We start from the raw sequence: 20,068 nt of genomic DNA, 5'->3' as shown, positions 1-20,068 counted from the left end.
AAAGCTGTAGTTTGTCGGTAGTCCTTCAATTCACGAGACTTACTCTGTGTATGATTGTTGTTTAGCTGAGTATCGTAAAACGTAAATCATATGTTATAAATGTAAACAACTGTTCAATAACTTTGGTACGAGGCACGAAAAATTCGGCACAAATGCATACGTAATGTTTACTACATATGCGTCGGAATCCAATTGAAATATGGAGTAAAATTTACATAATTTGCATTGTCAATGGGCATATGCCACCTATATATCAATGGGATGTTAAGCTGCTAAAACAACAAGCGGCATTCTCTTTGACGCAAAAAACATAATGAGACACTAGTGACTCTCTAAAAGTATATTATTATAAAATCAGGAGCAAATCAGCAAAGAAAATTACCTCACTTGAACTGAATTTTAATTTAGTTGACGTTGTTTACACGATTACACGTAATAATATGACACGAAGACACTGTAACCTTATTGTTGCAAGACCCTGACAAAATAACATATGTCAAGAGCTCCGATCCGCAGTACACTGAGAAAAAATATCTTATGCTTCTTTATCTACAGGATCACATAATTATCACATTTATTATGAAAGTTCCTCAAATAAGCAAATTGGCAATTATGGACACGATCTTGCTTAATGTGTTTGATAACAGTTACATCTTTGGTGTACAAGTATCTGTACCGAGTTTCGTTAAATTTGAGTCGGTATTTCTTGAAATATTACCAGAATTATGAAAATTCATGAAATATGCAACTTAGCAATAATAATTGACACAACACTGATATATGTCATGATGTGCTATTAGTCCTGTTTCAAAATAACCTACGATTTATGTCCTAGACACATGTACGGGTTACAGTGATTGGTGCTTGCGGTCCCATAAGGTCCGTTTACAGCTCACTGATTGGCTGGACCCTTTTTCCTTTAGGTCTCATTATCATGTAGTGACCACCTCACGACACTCTGTTAAGGTTACCTTGTGTCCTTGTGTCCTTCGACTTTCTCACAAAAGACATTGTGCATATCCATGACATCATTGTCAATGCAATTGATCGGTGCACTTATATCCTTGGAAATGCAAGACAGTAATGACAACAGATGTACAGTCTTAAAATTACTGAGGAAGAATGGCCTCAGGAACAGATATTCAGACCCTCAAATGCTGACACTATTCGTTTGGCCTCCTCTTGTTAGGGCTCATTTTGAGTTTATGAAGTAACTAACTAGCTTAGTTTTGTGACAATCTGGAAGTTTAATTTTACCATAGAAAAAAACACGCGGATAGCAGCCTTTTTAAATTTCAAATATTGGTAAATGTTTGGTAATTTGTTTCTCTAATAACAAAATTCGCAAGGTGACCACCGATTTTCATTCTTAATTTTTAAGAGAATTGTTAAAAGTTTTCTGGAGGAAAGTTTTTCGAGGATCGAATAACCTTAATTTCGCTCTTCAAAGCACTCTTTGTGTATTGGAACATCAAGAGAAATTTTATGATAGGTAGCGAAGACACAATTTGCTATTGACATATCGAAGATATGTGATGCTGAACTACGCGCTGTTAACCTTATGCGTTTGCATTGAAAAATTGTCAAAATTTTGGAAAACGTGTACTTAACTTACCAATCATGTAGAAGTTGTTATCTATAGACTGCATGACAAGGCCGACAGGGCTAAAATACTTTAAGTAGTAAACGTTACCTTGCGATAAAAGGAAAGGCTGGTCATTACACTTCAATGGGTTTTAATGGCTTTTACAATAACTACTATTGTATTCTGCGTTTAGTGATAACCATGGAAACAATTTGCTGAGTGGGTGACTTACCCTTTACTTACTACAGATATGAAGGGGTTTTTGGTCGACCAAGTAAAGCATCAAAATTAATGTTTGGATGTCAATACTTTGAGATCATTCACATCAGAAATGGAAACACAAATGGCCTATTTTGTCATATTCTGGAGAACGTATATTTCAAACTAAGAGGAAAATAGAATATTAGTAGTTGCCAAATGTTTGTACAGCATTAGCACTATTGTGTGCAAAAACGTACATTTCGACCGGTAATCTGCACTTTCGACACACTTTGACGCATGTTGTAGACATTGTTGATACCACATAACTTGGGCTGTTGACTTCTCACATGTTGAGCCGTATTAAATAAAAGTCAAGTACTTGATAGAATGAGGTGATAAGCAGTGTGTTTGATTCATTCAAAATTTATTTTTGATAAAATTGTCAAAGGGCATCTCGAGTACTTAGACACTTACCAATTTATGACTGTATACATTTGAACGTCACTTGCAAAGAAACGTTGTAGCTTTGTGTGACTTTGGGCGTTTTCAAATAATCTTTATTTATTTATTCGCATACATCTAGGTAAAATCTATGGACTGCAGAGGGGATCAAACAATTTTTTCTTATTTGTTATTGTCTGCCAACTTCTTTCCAAAATGAATGTAAATTACAGAGAAAATAGTTTACATTTTTGAAGGTTCGGCGAAAACAAAACACACTATATTTCAATAAGAGTGCATCCACTCTACCGTGTTCAAACGGTTCAGTGTTGTTTTCGATTTTGACATTATACATTTTGCCCAACGATCTGATCAGAGAAACTAGTGTTGTAGTATTGCAACCTGGGGCAGGATATACTTTGGTCAAATCGATGGTATCGAAGTGTATAATAATGATTCGAAGATGGCACCTATATGTAATCGTCAATCGGCACATCTGAAGACCAGTGCTTTCATCTCCCGTTTTATATCAAGGGTGAGTTTCGAAATCAATGAATGCAAGCATATAACTATAGGCGATGTTGACCTTTAATGTTGCTCAGTAGGGTCCCTGTCAATCCATGCCAATGTTCATTTTAAACAACAACAATGTCAATAAGAAAAACTCGCACAGTGTTTAAAACCTGTTAACGGTGTTGTTCCATTGTCCTAAGCTTTGTCTTTGTCTCTCTGTCATTAATCTCGTCATGCACGTTTTTGCTTAAACGACCTTTCCTTGATTTCCGTCTTCGTTTGACTGTTGCGTCCACGAAAGGTAGGGACATGGCAACTGCGGCTGCTACAAAGTAAGACAACACAGCCAACCAGAACGCTCCTTTGTAATCTCCATACCTATCACGCAGCCATCCTAAAATGGAAATTATTATCATAGTTTTAGAGACATTTTGATTGTGAATTTTACAATACATGCCACAGAGAAGTTATCTAACCACCAAGTAAATTACAGCACAGTATGCCACGAAATTTTAAGTTCATTACAGACAAATATGACTATAAAATTAAAGTAAGAGTGTACAATTGAAACCAAAGATGTACAATTTGCAAAGAGTAATAGTCACTTATTAAAACCATTCTGTAAAGAAGACATTTCGTGTACACAATAGATTTGAATAATTACGCTACACTAAAGGCTAAAGACGCGGCCCTTACGTAAAATATGCAAAAGCGAACACCACCAGATGCGCTCTTGTAGTTCATATAGTCCACTCCTCAAATAGCAGTGGTGTGTTTTACATACCTGCAAATGTAGGCACAGTTAATGCCATTACTCCATGACATGGCGCAATCAACGACGCGCCAAGTCCAATATTCTCTTTGCCATGAAAATACGCCAGTATAACTGGGACGTATACTAAACAGCCTCCGATACCTGCCCCTAAGACAAAGATTGCGATCAACTGCCCTGAAATATATCGCAACATATTGTGTCATAAGTCATTTTCAATGAAACAGTTGCTCCGGCGAACATTGGTGTTGATACTACAATATGATCTAATGTACGCCTTGTCAACTTTAAACAGGTCGTTCTGCATAAAATCCATTTTTGAGCGGGCGCTGCACCCAACACAACGTACTTTGCTCAAAATCACGTTTATGGCAAATATTCATTCAATTTAATTAATTCGTTGACCCATGATTAAAATATTGGTTGTGTTCACCTTTTAGGTTATCAAGCAATCGTAAGTTACGTGATAAAGAAGTGTAACTAATGCAAATTATGCAAAACATCCGATTTCCCGGCTTCTCTTTTCTCCCAATGTCGAAATTTCCAAAGAATTTAACTGCACTCTGGTTGGGTCAAATTTTCTGAAATTATCACAAATACTATTTAACAAAACGAGCTTATGTTTGGCAATAAAGTTCTTACCTTTTAAATAAGAGGCATTTTAATTTTGCTTATAATGTTTTAATCAAATTTTTGAGTGTCAGTCTTTCAATACCTGCCATATTAGAATGAAGATAGATAATGCAAAAAAAATAATCGTTTTTTTCTAGATATACTCATTGTTTCAGCTGAAATATTACAGTTCAGAAAACAGTGTCAAGTTTTTGACTTAAATTACTTCGTCATTAATAACAAAATAGAGGTTTTTTACCCTTCGAGTAAACTATTGCTACCATACTAAACTTTAAATTCTCTGCTTTTCGAAAATATATTGTATGAAGGGATTTATTTGCCATCTTTGACGAGAAAAATTACTTTGAAGAAAAGTAGAAAGACAGACAAGCAACTGGTATTGTTCAAGGTTTGAAGCAGTTACGTTATCCCTCCATGTACGCATTGCCACAGGTAGCTCTCGACTCTCTTTTCCGAAGAGTGCCAACCATGCACTCTTCGGTAGTTTCCGGACTTTAGCGAATTTTTAGGCGAAAGTATGTTCAGCAAAGTTCGTGTTGTTGTTGTCGTGTGGTGCTGAGCGGAATTGGCGTGCTGGCAAAAACGGGAAACTTATGAACTTTGGGGAGGTAAGTTTTACCATTTTAAAAATTCCTCTCACATTTTTATGAATATACAATGAGTGTGTTTGAACCATATTTGAAAGTCTTTTATTGATACTGTCAGATTAAACTCAATGGTTTACGGTCAGTCATTTTGTCTTTTACAAGTTCGTCATTAGAAGAAAGTGTTTATGAAACCGCTGGCGTGTTATATTTTGATTGAGGTGAAGCAGTGTTTCTGCTCTGAGAGCACAAAAAGTAAATATCTGAGACATGGTTGCTGCGCGACAGGCAGCTTGACGCCATCGACTTGTCGTCTTGTCAAAACCAAAGACACCTGTGAAGCTCATTTTAATATGAAAGGGCCATAGTTTATCGAGACGGCTATGAATCAACTGCGTGCCGCGTTGCTAGTCTGTTTTTCTATTTGTCTGTGGTAACGTGCAGCTCCACCTTAATTCTTCTGTGTTTCGTAACTACCAATACATATAGTGGTGCCGTTAGAGATTAAACCATACGCATCGATTGAAAATGCTAACCATGACATTTTTACCACTCATGATAAATTCGATCAGTATTTAACAATAGAAAGAAACGAGTCGCCCCTTGGAAATTGAGGTATATATTTCTTTTAACTTGCAGCCGCCTTTTTGTGTAATAGTCCATATTTTGCCTATTGCAGAAATTTGTACAAACGTGCGCATGGTATTTTTTTTTCGGTAAGTGTTTTTGTTCTCACTTGGCGCAAATATGAAAAATAACAAAATGCTTGGAAGTTGTCAGCAAGAAATAGTTTTAACTTACAATACCTGCAAAATTCCTAGTGTAAATGATCGTGATTGTTGCGACACCACAAACTACTGCTGCAAAACTGTACGTCACATAGGGTTTGACTTTCGGAGAGTAGCCAATTGCTCCGAACAAAGGTCTGGAAATCAACTGTCCCAAACCCATTACTGATGATATGTAGGAACTTAGGGTGTCTGCTATACCAAGGTCACGTGAATGTCTCACCTAGAATAATAGAAACGTGCTTTTAGCAAATAAGGGTCATTAACAACTTTACCTTCTTTTCACACGTTCACTTTGATGACAGATTAACATTTTCGAATCATTCACAAATCTGAATGTTATAAATCTAATTCAAAATTAATTTTCATTGCGTGATGATCAGAAATATTTCAATTTCACGTCGCGGGGTACGCTCGATAGATAATGACAGTGTAAACCTTTGGCAGGATGTGTCCTCCGAATTAAAAAACCTACTCACTCTTAAATGTTTTCATTTCCTGACCTACCAGGTAAGCCGTCTTTGTGTATTTTAGATCATTCACATGCCCTTTCTGGTGCCAACTTTCTCGAAAACGTGACGTAAAAGGGTATTTTTTTCACGTACTTGACTTGTGGACTGGACTCAACAAGCAAAATGATAACATTAATTCATACTCCTGTTATTGTTGTTGCTACTGTTGTTGTTGTCGTGTTGGTAGATATAATGGTTAGTAGAAAGTGATGAGTGCCGCAAACGGTTTTCAGACTCGGTATCTTGCATGTAATATTGACTCTATGTTAGCAACAACAGACATACACTTTTCGGTGAGGTGTACGACGTGAGTTGATGTAAAACAATATGACAACAAGAATGCTCCAGCTTGAGTGAGTCTATACAAACTCTCACAGTATCCTATAGCAGAGAGATACAACTAAGGAAAGCATATCTCTGCCAGAGAGTTCGAGGAATTTGAAGCTGGATACAGTGTGAGTAGTTACTGCAGTATAAATCGGTAGAGTACGAGTAGTGAACATTTCCACCTCCTGCTAAAGCGACTTTTGAATAATTGACGTTCATATAGTAAATTATAGTCATACTTGAAACGATTTTCATATTGTGTACATCCTTAATTGTTTTATCATTTTTTGAGTAGGCCCCTTGCTTTTCATCATGTTTTGAGGGACCCTAGTTTTTATTGACAAAGGCAAAGAAAACAAAATGACCAGCTCGTCTCCACTAATCGATTAACAGTAATAGAGGAACTGTGCAGTAGCAAATGCTTTACGGAAACTTAGGCTCTCAGCAGAACGTTCAGCTTGAGTTTAGGACGAATTCAAATGTTTCCTGATAAAAAATACATGGCTGATCAGACAATAATCTTTGTCGTTTTCTTGGACATAACTGAGGATAAAGGCAACTCAGTGTTTGGCAAAGGACGACCTTGAAAGAAAGAAGAGTCCAAACAAGTCGCAATACAGTACATAAAGTCTTAACACCATTTGGTGGCGCCCGACACACACACACACACAAACACTTTCACTCACCGCATGGACAAGCACTGAAAAAATTCCCGACATCTGCAAAATATTTACAATCAGCTGTAAGATAAAGACTGGTTCGAACAACAATGATCCGGTCAACAAATCTTTGAATTTTGACGCCCTACAGCAGCTACAAATCAGCGTTTTCTTTCGTTCGTAGGATGGATGTTCATCAGGTGATTGGTTCGCAATATCAATCAGTCTAGGAGAAGCCAAATCTTTTACGTTATCATCATTTTCCTTTTTGTCATTAATGCCTAAACTTTTAGTTTCTTCAATTGTGGAATCTGTAGATATTGCTTCCCTGGGATCAGCTACATTCACGCCCCATGGTCTCAATAGGGCGCCTGCAACGCATATATTAGCAGTCACTGCTGACATAATAATCAGCATTCCCCGCCATCCATAGTTGTCTACAAGAAGTTGACATACAAACGACAACACTAATTGTCCGGCACCAGCACCCATCATACCAAAGCCAAGAGCGACAGTTAATTTCCTCTTGAAATAGTGACCAATCATTTCTATGCAACAAATATAGGGAGCACCACAGCCTATTCCTGTAAAAGATGCACATAAACAACTAGTTTTAAATTGCTTGCATAAATATTGCGATTCCGTAAATACGTCAACAAGATTGAAAGACTCGTGAACCATTATAAACCCTTACGAAAATAAGATAACACTGATTAAAGCAATGACACTAACCGACCAACACACCATATGTAAAGTACAGTTGGTACAATTCGGTGACAAAGGCGCTCGAGAAGAACCCAACGGCTGTCACAAATCCGCATATCATAACAGTTTTCCGGTGACCTATTTGTCTAGCTGAAGCTACTCCAAGAAGGTACGACACAGACATCGCAAACGCAAGTATTGACGCAACCCACGCTGTAAGGTAAAAAAGAAAAAATTGGGAGGAAGTATATGTTTCCGATTTTTGCTTGTTATTTGTTTTAATTCATGATAAAACTACTTACAACCAGTAGAGGCTAAGTAAAGTATTGCAGCTGTCTTCAACGCTGATTGATGTAGAGCTCAGGGAGTTTGAAGTATTAAATTGATATTCAGATTACCCAGTCCAAGATGTCTATAACTTAAGTTTTATATATTTAAATGACTGGAATTATGAAACTCACAAAATAGGCAAATTTTCAATTTATGGACGCAATACTGACAAATGTCTTTTTGTGCTATTAGAGCTGTGTGACCAACATTTGTACAGAGTTTCATCAAATTTTGTGCAGTCTCTTAAGGTACAGGATTTTTTTTCAAAAATCACTAATTATGCAAATTAGCGCTAACTATGCGTACCACACCCAAGACAATAGACGTGCATATGTATGCTATTGTGTATCATCCTTGAACCAAGTATGAGAGGAATTGGCTCAGGCATGTCTGAGATATCTGCGTGGGACGGACGCACTGACGGACGCACGGACGGACACAGCCAAAACCACAAGTCCCCTGGACTTCGTCCGGAAACTGAAAATCTTCAACCGAATAATGAGTTGCATCTAATTTTGACAGAGCTATCGATTACAAGTTGAGAGCAGAGCATATAACGTGTATACCGTATTGCAGTTGTCTTTCCATCAATAAGATCGTGAACCAAGAGGGATTGACACTTTCGTACTGCAATAACAGTTGTCATTGACAAGAAGACGTGGGTTGTCTTTCTTAGTATGAGTATCCATACATTGCTCTCATCATTGAGAGTAATCATAACATTGATAATTTACTTTTCCGTAGGCCAAAATGAACACCTTATGCAGATATTCGTACTATTGTAACGCCCTCCCTTGTAGACATTTTATCTCGAAGCGTCCCTCACGTGGCCAAGTCGTACAAGAAGGAGAAAAGAGATAGCGTCATACTTTTAATCATTACAATCTGATCAAAATCAGATGTATAGTACGGCGACGTCTATACTTATGCTTTCTGTCGCCGTAGTGAGAGGCGACAGTGTGAGAGGCGACAGCAAGAGAATACCGCGTAAGTATAGACGTCGCCGTATTACATTTGATTTCAATCAGATTGACTTTTTATATAGGTAAAGATTTCAATGAGAACAAAAGAGAACGGGATATCCCATGGTGAGCTCTTGTTTTATCTTTAGAAACAATCAAAGACTGGCGGGAAATTTCCACGTGATGACCATTGTATAATGATGATATGTAAGTGTAGAAAAGTATATAACTCTGTATAGAATGTAGACTGACGATCAGATTTGAGACGAGGAGTTGCCATCGATCGAATAAAGATTTAAAGTGTGGTAAAATCAACATCTTGGTGTGTCAGTTTCAGTTATTGAAAGCATTACGATCCTGACCGGTACCTCAACTCGTATTCTCCTAACTATAAGCGCGACACTACTACCGCCCCCCCCCCCATTATGTGTTGTATGTTTACTTGTTTTCTAAAACATGTGAGTGTTTCACCATAACTATCTACGAAAGACTTAAAACCTGTGATTTCAGGATACTAAACCCAATTCTGGTGTGTAACAGACAATTACGTCATCTTTATGTTTTACACTATCAAGGAGTGTGGTAACAGAGTTCAGAGGGCGATATCTGATCGATAACTGAGCCTGTTTCCGTCATAACATTCTTAGAAGAAGGCTGATATTACACCTTTAAGAATATTCTGTAAGAGGGTTATCCTTAAAAGGTCTTGCAAATATTGTTTTACATATTAGTCGTATATCCAATTCTAACATAAATTGGAAATTTAACCTAATTTCCAAAGGAATATAATCAGCATCGATTATTTCAAACACATAACCACACTCACATATTGTCCCATTTTGGTTTTCTGCTTGATCTCCATCGCATTGGCCATTTTACTTTACAAACAAGACTGTTAATTTGAAAAAAATTGTTGATATATTTGTACATCACCTGTTGTCGCCTTTGATTTGCCGAACGCGTCCAAGAGTGCCGCATAGATTACTCCGATTGAGAACCCACTGCCAGCTGACAAAAAACTGGTAAGAAATGTTGCCATGACGATAGCCCATCCCCAGCCTCCGTCAGGCGCCTCTGCCATCGTTTAAATGGTTATGCAGACGTTGGGTCTGTAATTAAAATAACAGTTTACAAGATAGAAGGTAGGTGGATTTTATAATAATCGATCACTGTAAACAAAATAAACCAGCAACCAAAACAATGACGGTGTTCCTTCCTTCCTAAGGTCTATTGAAATGGTGAGCCTGTGATTGCTGTTCAAGCGAGAACGAAGAAATGAATCCTTTCACCTGAAAACATAAACAGAATTGTTTCCATGTTAAGTTAATGTTTGAATAGAAAAAAAGTTTCTAAATAATTAACCATACAAATATGTTTATTTGTTTGTTTATTCATATGTTCACTTTTTCATCCAGCAGTTTAGTTAAATATCAATTAAGGTAGAACGCACCTCGGGGACAGACATTCGGACTCTCAAACTTTTACAATTCTCTTTTGATATACCACATGTGGGGGTTCATTTCAAAGCTCTTGGTGAAAGAAAACTTTTCACCGGCTTAGTTTTTCGAAATTCGAAATTTTTTATTTTTCTCCATAGAGTTAACACAGGGATGGCGGCCATTTTGAATTTCTATTATAGGTAAATCTTGGGTAATTTGTTTCTCTAGTACCAAAATTTGGATGGTGACCCCCTGTTTTTATTCTTGATTTTGAAAGAGAATGATTGAAAGATTCCTTAAGGAAAGTTAGAGCAAAAGTTTAAGTCTTTCACTTTTGAGGTGCATACTACCTTAATATATCAATCGAAGGGCCACTGATACAATACAAGTATTTAAATATATTGGTTACGACAGTAACCTATACGATCAGTCTATTTTGCTTCTAAAAAAACTACTTTCAGCATGTTCACTTGGAATACAAATACAAATTCTGATTGTAAAGTATGTTGTTTGTAAAGTCTTCACCATTAAAATATCTTCTTCGTTTCTTGAACAGACACACACTCGTATATACTAAGATAACTCTTTACTGTTTGTATACCGCAGCTGTTGTACTAATATCCATGATGGCGCCACGTAACCATACTTTAGAACGTCCGACCAGTATAAAAATATCGTTGACTAATGATAATACAAATATTTCTTGTGAACATCTCAATTTTGAAATATTATGTAAAGTGCCTTAATTCTCATACACACATGATCGAGCGCAAAAAGACATTCTGTCATAAAACGGCATGACAGTGGCTCTCCTTTACGAAATATCGACGTCGAATGTAATACGTAAAACCTTTCGAGCTTCTTTGTAGGTCGAAAATCGTTGTGATTTGCCATCTTCTTCATGAAAATATCTCCGTATATGACAGAATATTGAAGAAAGCACGCAAGGTTACTTCAGAAATTCAACTATTGGCTTAAACAGAACCCTCTGTAAACACTATGCAGTAACGGCGCCGATTAAAAGGAAAGAATAATTGATATTCGCCTTGGAATACTTTTGAGTCACAGCTTTGCATGTCGTTTGATATACCAAAGGTGCGTTTTGTGCTTAAAGGTATGCAGCGCCTTGTATGTTGTCATGAATGTACATTTAGACCGGCCGAGGAAGCCGAAACATTGAAGAAACTTAGCTCCTCCCAAAGTTCTCATCATCTATATTTATAACTTCTTCCAACTTCAACCTTGACACTCTGTAGTCATATTCGTTCCCCCCTCAAAAATGACACCGGTATGATATTCAACCGCTAATTTGCATGAAAAACCGTTTTGCTTTTTGAAGACGGTACCTTTATGAAATGACACAGAATTTTGCTATGTCCTCCACTTGCACTGAGGGACAATAAACGAAGTCAGGCAATAATGTTTGCTAAGATTATTTAATGCTGAAAACTGTACATCACTACATGCACCAAACAAATGCCCTTTGAATCTGAATGAAAATAAATAAGATAAATGCCGTTGGGTTTATGTCAACTTCGATTATCTTTCGCAAGTTAGAACCAAATATTTGTCATGCTACATGTTATGGCATGACAGATAGCGTAACATTTGCACCGATTTTCAGGCGTGTGAGGGAGTTTCAATTATTCAACTGATATGGTATCCCACTGTTGAATTTAGAGGCTTTACGTTTTAAACTGCGCAGCTTACATTTCAAACTGAAAACTTGACAAGTCAAATAAGGCGTACTTAATACCGTTTCGGCGCCGATTTCAACAATATACTGCCATGTCAATTTCCAGTCACGTGTGATAACTCAAGAGATCAGGTATAATTAAAACTCATCCAAGACTCTTTCCTCCACTTTTGAATTCACGGATTTTGTAACAACTCAAGGGACCATGCATAAATCATATTCAAGGCAAGCGAAACTCAGTGCGTTTTAGTGTTTTAAGTGATGAAGAGTTATATTCAACTTTACAAATATGTATATCATATATAAATATTATATATTTCTCTATACATTTTGTTGTTGTTTTTTGTTGTTTTTTTTTTATTTTACGTATTTTCTAATTACTCGTAATGTATTTATTTAGTTATATATTTATTTATTTATTTATGTAGTTGTTCTTATTCACTTAGTTAGTTACTTAGCACTTTCAAGTCTACTCTTACACGATTAATGTTTTAAGTGATGAAGAGTTATATTCAACTTTACATATATGTATATCATATTTAAATATATATATATTTTCTATACTTTTTATATGGTTTTCTTTTTTACGTATTTCTACTTACTCGTAATGTATCTATTTAGTTATATATCTATTTATGTAGTTGTTCTTTTATTCACTTAGTTACTTTGTTACAATTAGTTTACTTTGCAGTCCAGCTACTTTCGTGTACACTACCCTCGATATACTTCAGTTTTCTTGTTTCTTCTTCTTTTTCTTGCTTTAACATCAAATGGCTTTGGGAACGGACTAGACTAGCATTTGCTATTTTCCGTTTCCGTTTACCCTTTATCACAGCACAACTCAGATGTACATTCATTACTGAATTGTAATATTAATATGATTAAGGGTAATAAAGATTATTATTATTATTATTATTATTATTATTATTATTATTATTATTATTATTATTTATCTAGAACAAACCCTTCGTCTAGACGGAAGTTTTGAAATGCGAAAACCCAACGATAATGTTATGGTTTACACTTCCCGCGAAATACCCCGATAGATTGTTGAAACAGGTACATATTTTATAGTTGAAGCCACAAACAGGTTCTGAATAACAAATAATTTCAAACAAAATCTGATGAGTACATACAAGGTACTCGATAGCGATAATGTCACGAATGTTTGGTCTTTTGCGCACGATAATCGAAACCTTGAACCTGTAATGATGATCCTTCATGGGTTATCCTTCATTTTGGTATCATGCTTACTGACTTCACTGGCAGGAAGTGAGAAAACGTGTTAGAAAACTCTATATGATGTTTTTTTAAACAATATTTGCAGAAAAAATTGCTGGATGTTATGGTCATTTGGGGTGAATCCCAATGAGGGTAGACGGAGCAATCTAAAATGCAATTGCATAGCTGCTATGCTGAGCTTTTGTGAAGGAAAATAGGCAAAACTTCAGAACAAAAATTGTATATTTTATGCTGTCTGAATGGTCAAAAAACCACCCTCGCATGCTTTTCAACTTATTTCTAATACGAAATCTTTTCATAACTGATTTTGAAAACAGCTAAAGAATTATCGCACTCGTATATGTGTATATTACAATATAGTAGTGTACCCTCAGCCTTCAGGTAGCATTATGGCATTGTGACCAGAGTATTCCACCACGATCATCTCCGTGATCAATCATTTTTACCATAGCTCACCGTTTGCTTCTCCTTACCCCAAGAGCGGTTGGTACCTTGACCTGTAAATTGGTTATTTGACCCCAACATGACCTGACATATCCTGGCATTTTTGGGTGATATGAGGGAATTCAAACTGCAACATTCTCCTCGGAAAAATACATCTATGTGAAAATGCACAAGTTGCCTCGGACGTGAGGCCCGGTGGAAATGTATTTGAATGTTACAGAGTTTCAATCAACCTGGTAGACGTATATCAACATAAATACCGGGATTGTGCAAAAGGGATCACATAATAGTCCAGTCAATCTACGAGATTTTGGCACCTAACCACCACAAATTGCAACAGAATTTTTTTTCTCAGAATGCATTTTGAGAGAGGTACCTAGAACAACATATTAAAGGTTTACTCGAATCCACCTTGGGGAAATATGCCTAATTTGCATAAATCAAATATGGCGGCCAACTATCCGACAAAATAACATAATTGGCCATATATCACATGTTAAACAAGCTATTTCAGTGATTTCAAAGTCTGACACTAGTTATTTGGCTCGGGGAATCATTTTGAAGGTATAATGTTTCATATAGGCACTTCACTAATTTGCATAATTCCAATATGGCGGCCAACATTCCTACAAAAGATATTTTCGGTCATTTACCACGTATTAAACCAGCTATTTCAGTGATTTCAAAGTTAAAAGTATATTTTTTGGCATGGACAAACGATTTTTGAGATGCAATGATTTCCATAGGTACTTCGTTAATTTGCATAAATCCAATATGGTGGTCAACATACCTACAAAGGACATTTTCTGACATATACCACATATTAACCTTTGAGTGCCGGTCTATTTTAACTTTATAAAATGTACCCAATTTATCAGCTATTTTGCCAACATTTTGGGTCAAACTTTCTGAAATTTTCACATCATGTTCTTTAAATGCTATATAACAAAACAACTATTTTGTTTGCCATAAAATTCTTACATTTTGAATAAGAGGCATTTTTATTTTGCTAATCATGATTTTAAGCACTTGTTTGAATGTCAGTCTTTCAACCCATGCCATATTAGAATGAGGACAGATAATGAAAAATAAAATTGCCGTTTTTTCTACTATACTCATATATCAAGTGAAGTATTACATTTTACAAAGTAGTTTCTATGGGTTTCCTTGTCATCTTAGACAAGAAATGTTCCTTTGAAAAAAGTGTGTTGGCAACGTGCAGCTCCATCTTATGTCCTTGAACAATTATTTTAAATTGTGGAATATATACTGTAAATTTACTTACAATAACGATCAATTTAAGAATTAAAGTTTATTTTACTAGGTGTCTATGATACCTGAATTTGTTAACATGCTCCATTAATATATTGTATTTTGAAAAGAGTGTTAAAGTGAATTTGGTAAAACTACAAAACTATCTGACATCCGAACGGATTAAAATATGTATATGTTTATGACCTTTTTCTATTGAGACGTAAGAGAGCCATGCAATTTTAATTATTTAGTGATTTTTCTATATATGACAACCGTTAATGATTTTTAGTCATCTAATAATAATCTGTCTCTCTGAATATAACATTAGATTCATCTGTGTACGGCATTATTTGTGATTTTTATAGATGTTTTATAGTCTACAGTGTCAAAACATGTAATCTTTAATGTTTACTGTTTTAAAAAAGTCGTGTGCAAAATCCTTAGTTTTTAATTTAGACTGAGCCCCCTTCTTATGGACGAGTGCATCTTTGTACATCCCCCAAGATGATAGGCAAGAATTCATCACATATAACAGCAAAAATACAATAAAAATAAACACAACAAAGTTAATAAAAATGCAGAAACAAAAAATAGTGTGATCAAAAAAAAACAAAACCAATGACACATGTACAGACAAATTAAAACTTAGCGCTGTTGCCAAACAATGTCAGACTCTTAAAAACTTGATCAACGCGCAAACTCACAAAAATTGAAAACTGCATGCTTAGCGAAGGTTTAACATTAATTCAAAAAACTCATCAGCCCAAAAGAATCCAACTGTTACACGATACAAGCATGTACATCTGGAAAAATGACACTTGGAAAAACGACTCCGGGTGTACTTGTTTGTATTGTGTAATAGTTGGATTCTGTGTTTGGATTTATTATAAGCCTTTGCTAAAGCATGCAGTATTCAGTTTTTGTGAGTTTGCGTGTCCATAAAGTTTTTATGAATTTGACATTGTTTGCAATAGTGCTAAGTTTTAATTTGTGCGTATTATGGCATTTTTTTCATGGTCATGTCATTTTTCTGTTTTTTAGCTTTGTTGTGTTTATCGTATTTTTGCTGTTAAATGTAATGACTTCTTGCCTATCATCAAGGGGGGTATTATAAAGATGCGCCCATCCATAAGAAAGGGGTTCAATCTAAATTAAAAACTTAAGATGTTGAACACGTCTTTTTTAACAGTAAACATTACAGATTACATGTTTTGACACTGTACCGTGTTAAACACCCATACAAATTACAAAAATGCCGTACACAGATGAACACAATGTTATATTCAGAAAGAGAATATATTATTTAGTGGACTAATAATCATTAACAGTCGTCATATATAGAAAAATCAAAATTTTAAAAATAAATGTCCAAGGACAACAGTTTCTTCTCGATAGATTCCTAGTGCTAAAACCTATATCAAACCCTTATTTATATTAGAAGCTATTAAGAAATGGACATTAATATGGCAGCCATATTTAATTTATGCAAATTATCAAAGGGCCTTTGTGAAAATTGAACCACTGAAAGTGTTTCTTCATGTACAAGAAAAATATTAAAACTTTAAAATCACTGATATAGCTTGTTTAATGTGTGGTATATGACCGACAATGACCTTTGTAGGAATGTTGGCCACCATTTTGGATTTATGCAAATTAACAAAGTGCCAATGCAAATCATTGCATCTCGAAAATCGTTTTCATGCCATAGAAATATACTTTTAACTTTGGAATCACCGAAATTGCTTGTTTAATACATGGTATATGACCAAAAATGTATTTTGTAGGAATGTTGGCCGCCATATTGGAATTATGCAAATTAGTGAAGTGCCTATATGAAACATTATACCTCCAAAATGATTCCCCGAGCCAAATTACTAGTGTCAGACGTTGAAATCACTGAAATAGCTTGTTTAACATGTGATATACGGCCAATTATGTTATTTTGTCGGATAGTTGGCCGCCATATTTGATTTATGCAAATTAGGCATATTTCCCAAGGTGGATTCGAGTAAACTTTTAATATGTTGTTCTGGGTACCTCTCTAAAATGCATTCTGAAGAAAAAAATTCTGTTGCAATTTGTGGTGGGTCTAACCCTATTTTGACTGGACTATAAATGGCCATGTAGGTTTTGGTTCAATGTCTGTTGAAAAGTACACGACATTTACATTATGTGTACAAGAACTGAAAAAGTACTAGCCTTGCTCCAAGTTTGTATAGGCATACAAATACCAAACAGAGCACTGGCAGTAGACTGTCACGTTAGAAGTTGGGGTGAACGCGATGGCTAATACCAGCCAGTAACTGTTGCCGAGAAAAGCCAAGCGACCGGGGCAGTCTGAACAAACAATTCATTACAGTCTGTCAACCAGAGGAAATAAAGGGGACAAATTCAATCTGTCACCTGCGATGTACTCAGGAGAGAACAGATCACATGGAAAACCAGAGAAAGACCATAAACCACATGCGCTCCTTAGCTGGGTAGTCTGCTAAGGAGATCAATTTTCGGATCGATCTATTGATCCCGTAATCGATATGCCCGCCACTGCAACCTAAGGTTAGTATTTTGGTTGCTGTGGCGGGCATATCGACTACGGGATCAATAGATCGATCCGAAAATTGATCTCAATAGCAGACTACCCAGCTAAGGAGCGCCTGTGCCATAAACTATTTGGAAGCTGTAAAAATACAGATCGTGGCAGTGACAGTGACATGTAGACTCGGGGCTCTTAGCTGAGGAAGATAATAATGATGTTGTAATCCATGAAATTGGCAGCAGCACAAGAGATGAACTTTTTGAACCTTTCGAGACACAGTCTACAGTGTCTACAAGTTCTTGAAAAAGAGCTAGGTTTTAGAAATTCCTTCCTCATGATTGATGGTATATATTATCTTGTCGCGCTCTTTGTAAAATTTTATTATATATTATCTATGCACCTGTAATGGCCAGTGTTATCATTCAAAATTCGATTAATACTTACTCAAGCAGCCGGAGGGGGTCATGACAGTTTTGTCATCATAAGAGGGTATCGTCAATTCGGGGGGGAGAGGGCAATGGGTAGGGGGTTTACTTAATTTGACTGAGGCACAGGAATAATTTGACAGCCCACCCTCGGCCATAATAACTGAACGCTCCCTAAGTTTTCATTTTCTGTGTATGATTAAAATATACCAATTTAGGTGAAAACATATTGTTAAGATTTGTATTTGTGAGTTCTTTGAAGATCTTAGACGGTAAAGGAAATAGCCGGGATGGATGACACTGACGCAGTCACTAGCTGTAATCGCCATTTGAAGCCGAGATCAACAATAGAAGTTACCTATGTACAGTGAGTAGACGCGTCGGATCCTTCGTGGCATATTATATCTCGGTCTTGAGCACAACAGTCGTGTGCCTGCAAATATCAATATGTAAGAATTGCCCCAACTTACCTCGTTTCGGTAAAATGTCTTCCTCTGTGATTTTCTTATGATTCAAGAAGTAAGAATATGTTAGAAAAGTCCACCCCTTTCCTTTAAGAACGATGTATAACCTTTGGTCAGGTAAACACTCATATTACTTCAAACACATGATGTGTTGACTTTATTACGATATTAATCATTCTGTCGACATAACACGGTATACAACTGCAATAAAATAATACTAAGTTTACATAACCTATGGACCCCTTTCAAAGTTGCCCTAGTTTCAACCATTCTTAACTGTTCCTTCTATGCTTTGGCCAGAGGCGAGATTTTAAGAGACGCTCGCTTGAATCAGTTCACGTTTTGCTTTACAGACGAGATGCAGTGGCATTTTAAGTCTTTACAACGTTTCAATCAGACGTTTGGGGCAATCAACTTACAATAATTAAGAGAAAGCGCACATGCGCTGATTCTAGTGACTGTATTTTGAAATTCTCTCCCTCTCCTAGATTATGTAAAGAACGTTTTCTTTGGGGTGTCTTTTTGTTTAACATTTCACAGTAAAGGGTGTTTTGAAATTTTGAGGAACAAACATTGCTGGCCATCTTGTGAGTGCCACCGCATGAGTCAGAACCTTTTTTGGTGACAAAAACGGGCTGGCATATACCAGCAGTACTGCGCCGTTGATCAGTCGATATAGCAGTCACTTTGACTTGAAAAATTCCATGAAAAAATACTGGTTCTTTTGAAACGGAAATAAAGAGCTATGGCTATTCACTTAAAAATCTTATCTTGTTTGACCTAACTCATAAATAACTTGGTCTTTAATACGATGTTGGATGATGATAAGGCTGTCATAATACTATCACATTGAGACGTGCCGATACAGTGGTTAGTCCCACGCGAACGGGCCTGGCATAATACGGACCACTGCACTTGCAGAGACACGTACAGTTTGCTATGCAGCATAGTATATATGCTACGGAGTGCAATTTTGTTTCTCGGTTATTACACTTGTCACTGCAATTTACACTTTGCTATAATTGCAATTAAATTATGTATACATAGGTCAAATGACTAGCCGTGACACCATAAGTGTATTAAACTAATGATGATGCTAACCTTGACGTTCACTCTCTTAGTACTCGAATTTTCTGCATCTGTATTTATCCCGTTATCCGACATCTAATGGCTTCGGGAACATACCCAAGCATATACAACAGAGTTGCATGCCAGCCTTGAGTTGAATTTGTGCAAGTGCTTCGAAGCGTTTTACAGCATACCTACACCAATCACCTGTACCCACTTGTCGTAAACCCACACGGTGTGCATAATTGAATATACTCATTCTGTAAGTTTTATAATTGCACTTGTATTAATGTTTAAACATACTTATCAGCCTATGCAAGCACATTTCCCGACTCGGAGAAAATATGTTCGGTCACAACTCTCACCATTCTCTTTTTTTTGGGGGGGGGGGGCGGTGCCTGAGAATTTTACAGATGTTTGTACATTGGTGCTTGCTAATCATTGATCGATAACAGATAAGTGAATATACTCCACGTAGTACAATAGTA

The 20,068-nt window shown here is 36.3% G+C and overlaps 2 protein-coding genes across 2 annotated transcripts; both read right to left on the bottom strand.

The window, feature by feature from the left end:
* Window positions 1-2,805: 2,805 nt before the first annotated feature.
* LOC139141398 (monocarboxylate transporter 10-like) lies at window positions 2,806-5,735 on the bottom strand. Its single transcript, XM_070711020.1, has 3 exons — window positions 5,536-5,735; window positions 3,525-3,689; window positions 2,806-3,134 (listed from the first exon to the last, which is right to left on the bottom strand). The coding sequence occupies exons 1-3, from the start codon at window positions 5,678-5,680 to the stop codon at window positions 2,914-2,916; spliced, it is 531 nt and encodes a 176-aa protein (XP_070567121.1). The 5' UTR covers window positions 5,681-5,735; the 3' UTR covers window positions 2,806-2,913.
* Window positions 5,736-6,161: 426 nt separating this feature from the next.
* Window positions 6,162-18,609, bottom strand: LOC139142978 (monocarboxylate transporter 9-like). The gene is made up of 5 exons (XM_070713171.1): window positions 18,519-18,609; window positions 9,946-10,121; window positions 7,748-7,933; window positions 7,043-7,599; window positions 6,162-6,290 (listed from the first exon to the last, which is right to left on the bottom strand). Exons 2-5 carry the CDS (start codon window positions 10,091-10,093, stop codon window positions 6,162-6,164), a joined length of 1,020 nt encoding a protein of 339 aa, XP_070569272.1. The 5' UTR covers window positions 10,094-10,121; window positions 18,519-18,609.
* Between the last annotated feature and the right edge of the window lie 1,459 nt (window positions 18,610-20,068).

This window comes from Ptychodera flava, chromosome 10 (assembly GCF_041260155.1).
Source record: "Ptychodera flava strain L36383 chromosome 10, AS_Pfla_20210202, whole genome shotgun sequence".
Lineage (NCBI taxonomy): Eukaryota > Metazoa > Hemichordata > Enteropneusta > Ptychoderidae > Ptychodera > Ptychodera flava.
The sequence above is the reverse complement of the archived record's forward strand: the minus strand, read 5'-3'. Positions and strand labels throughout refer to the sequence as shown.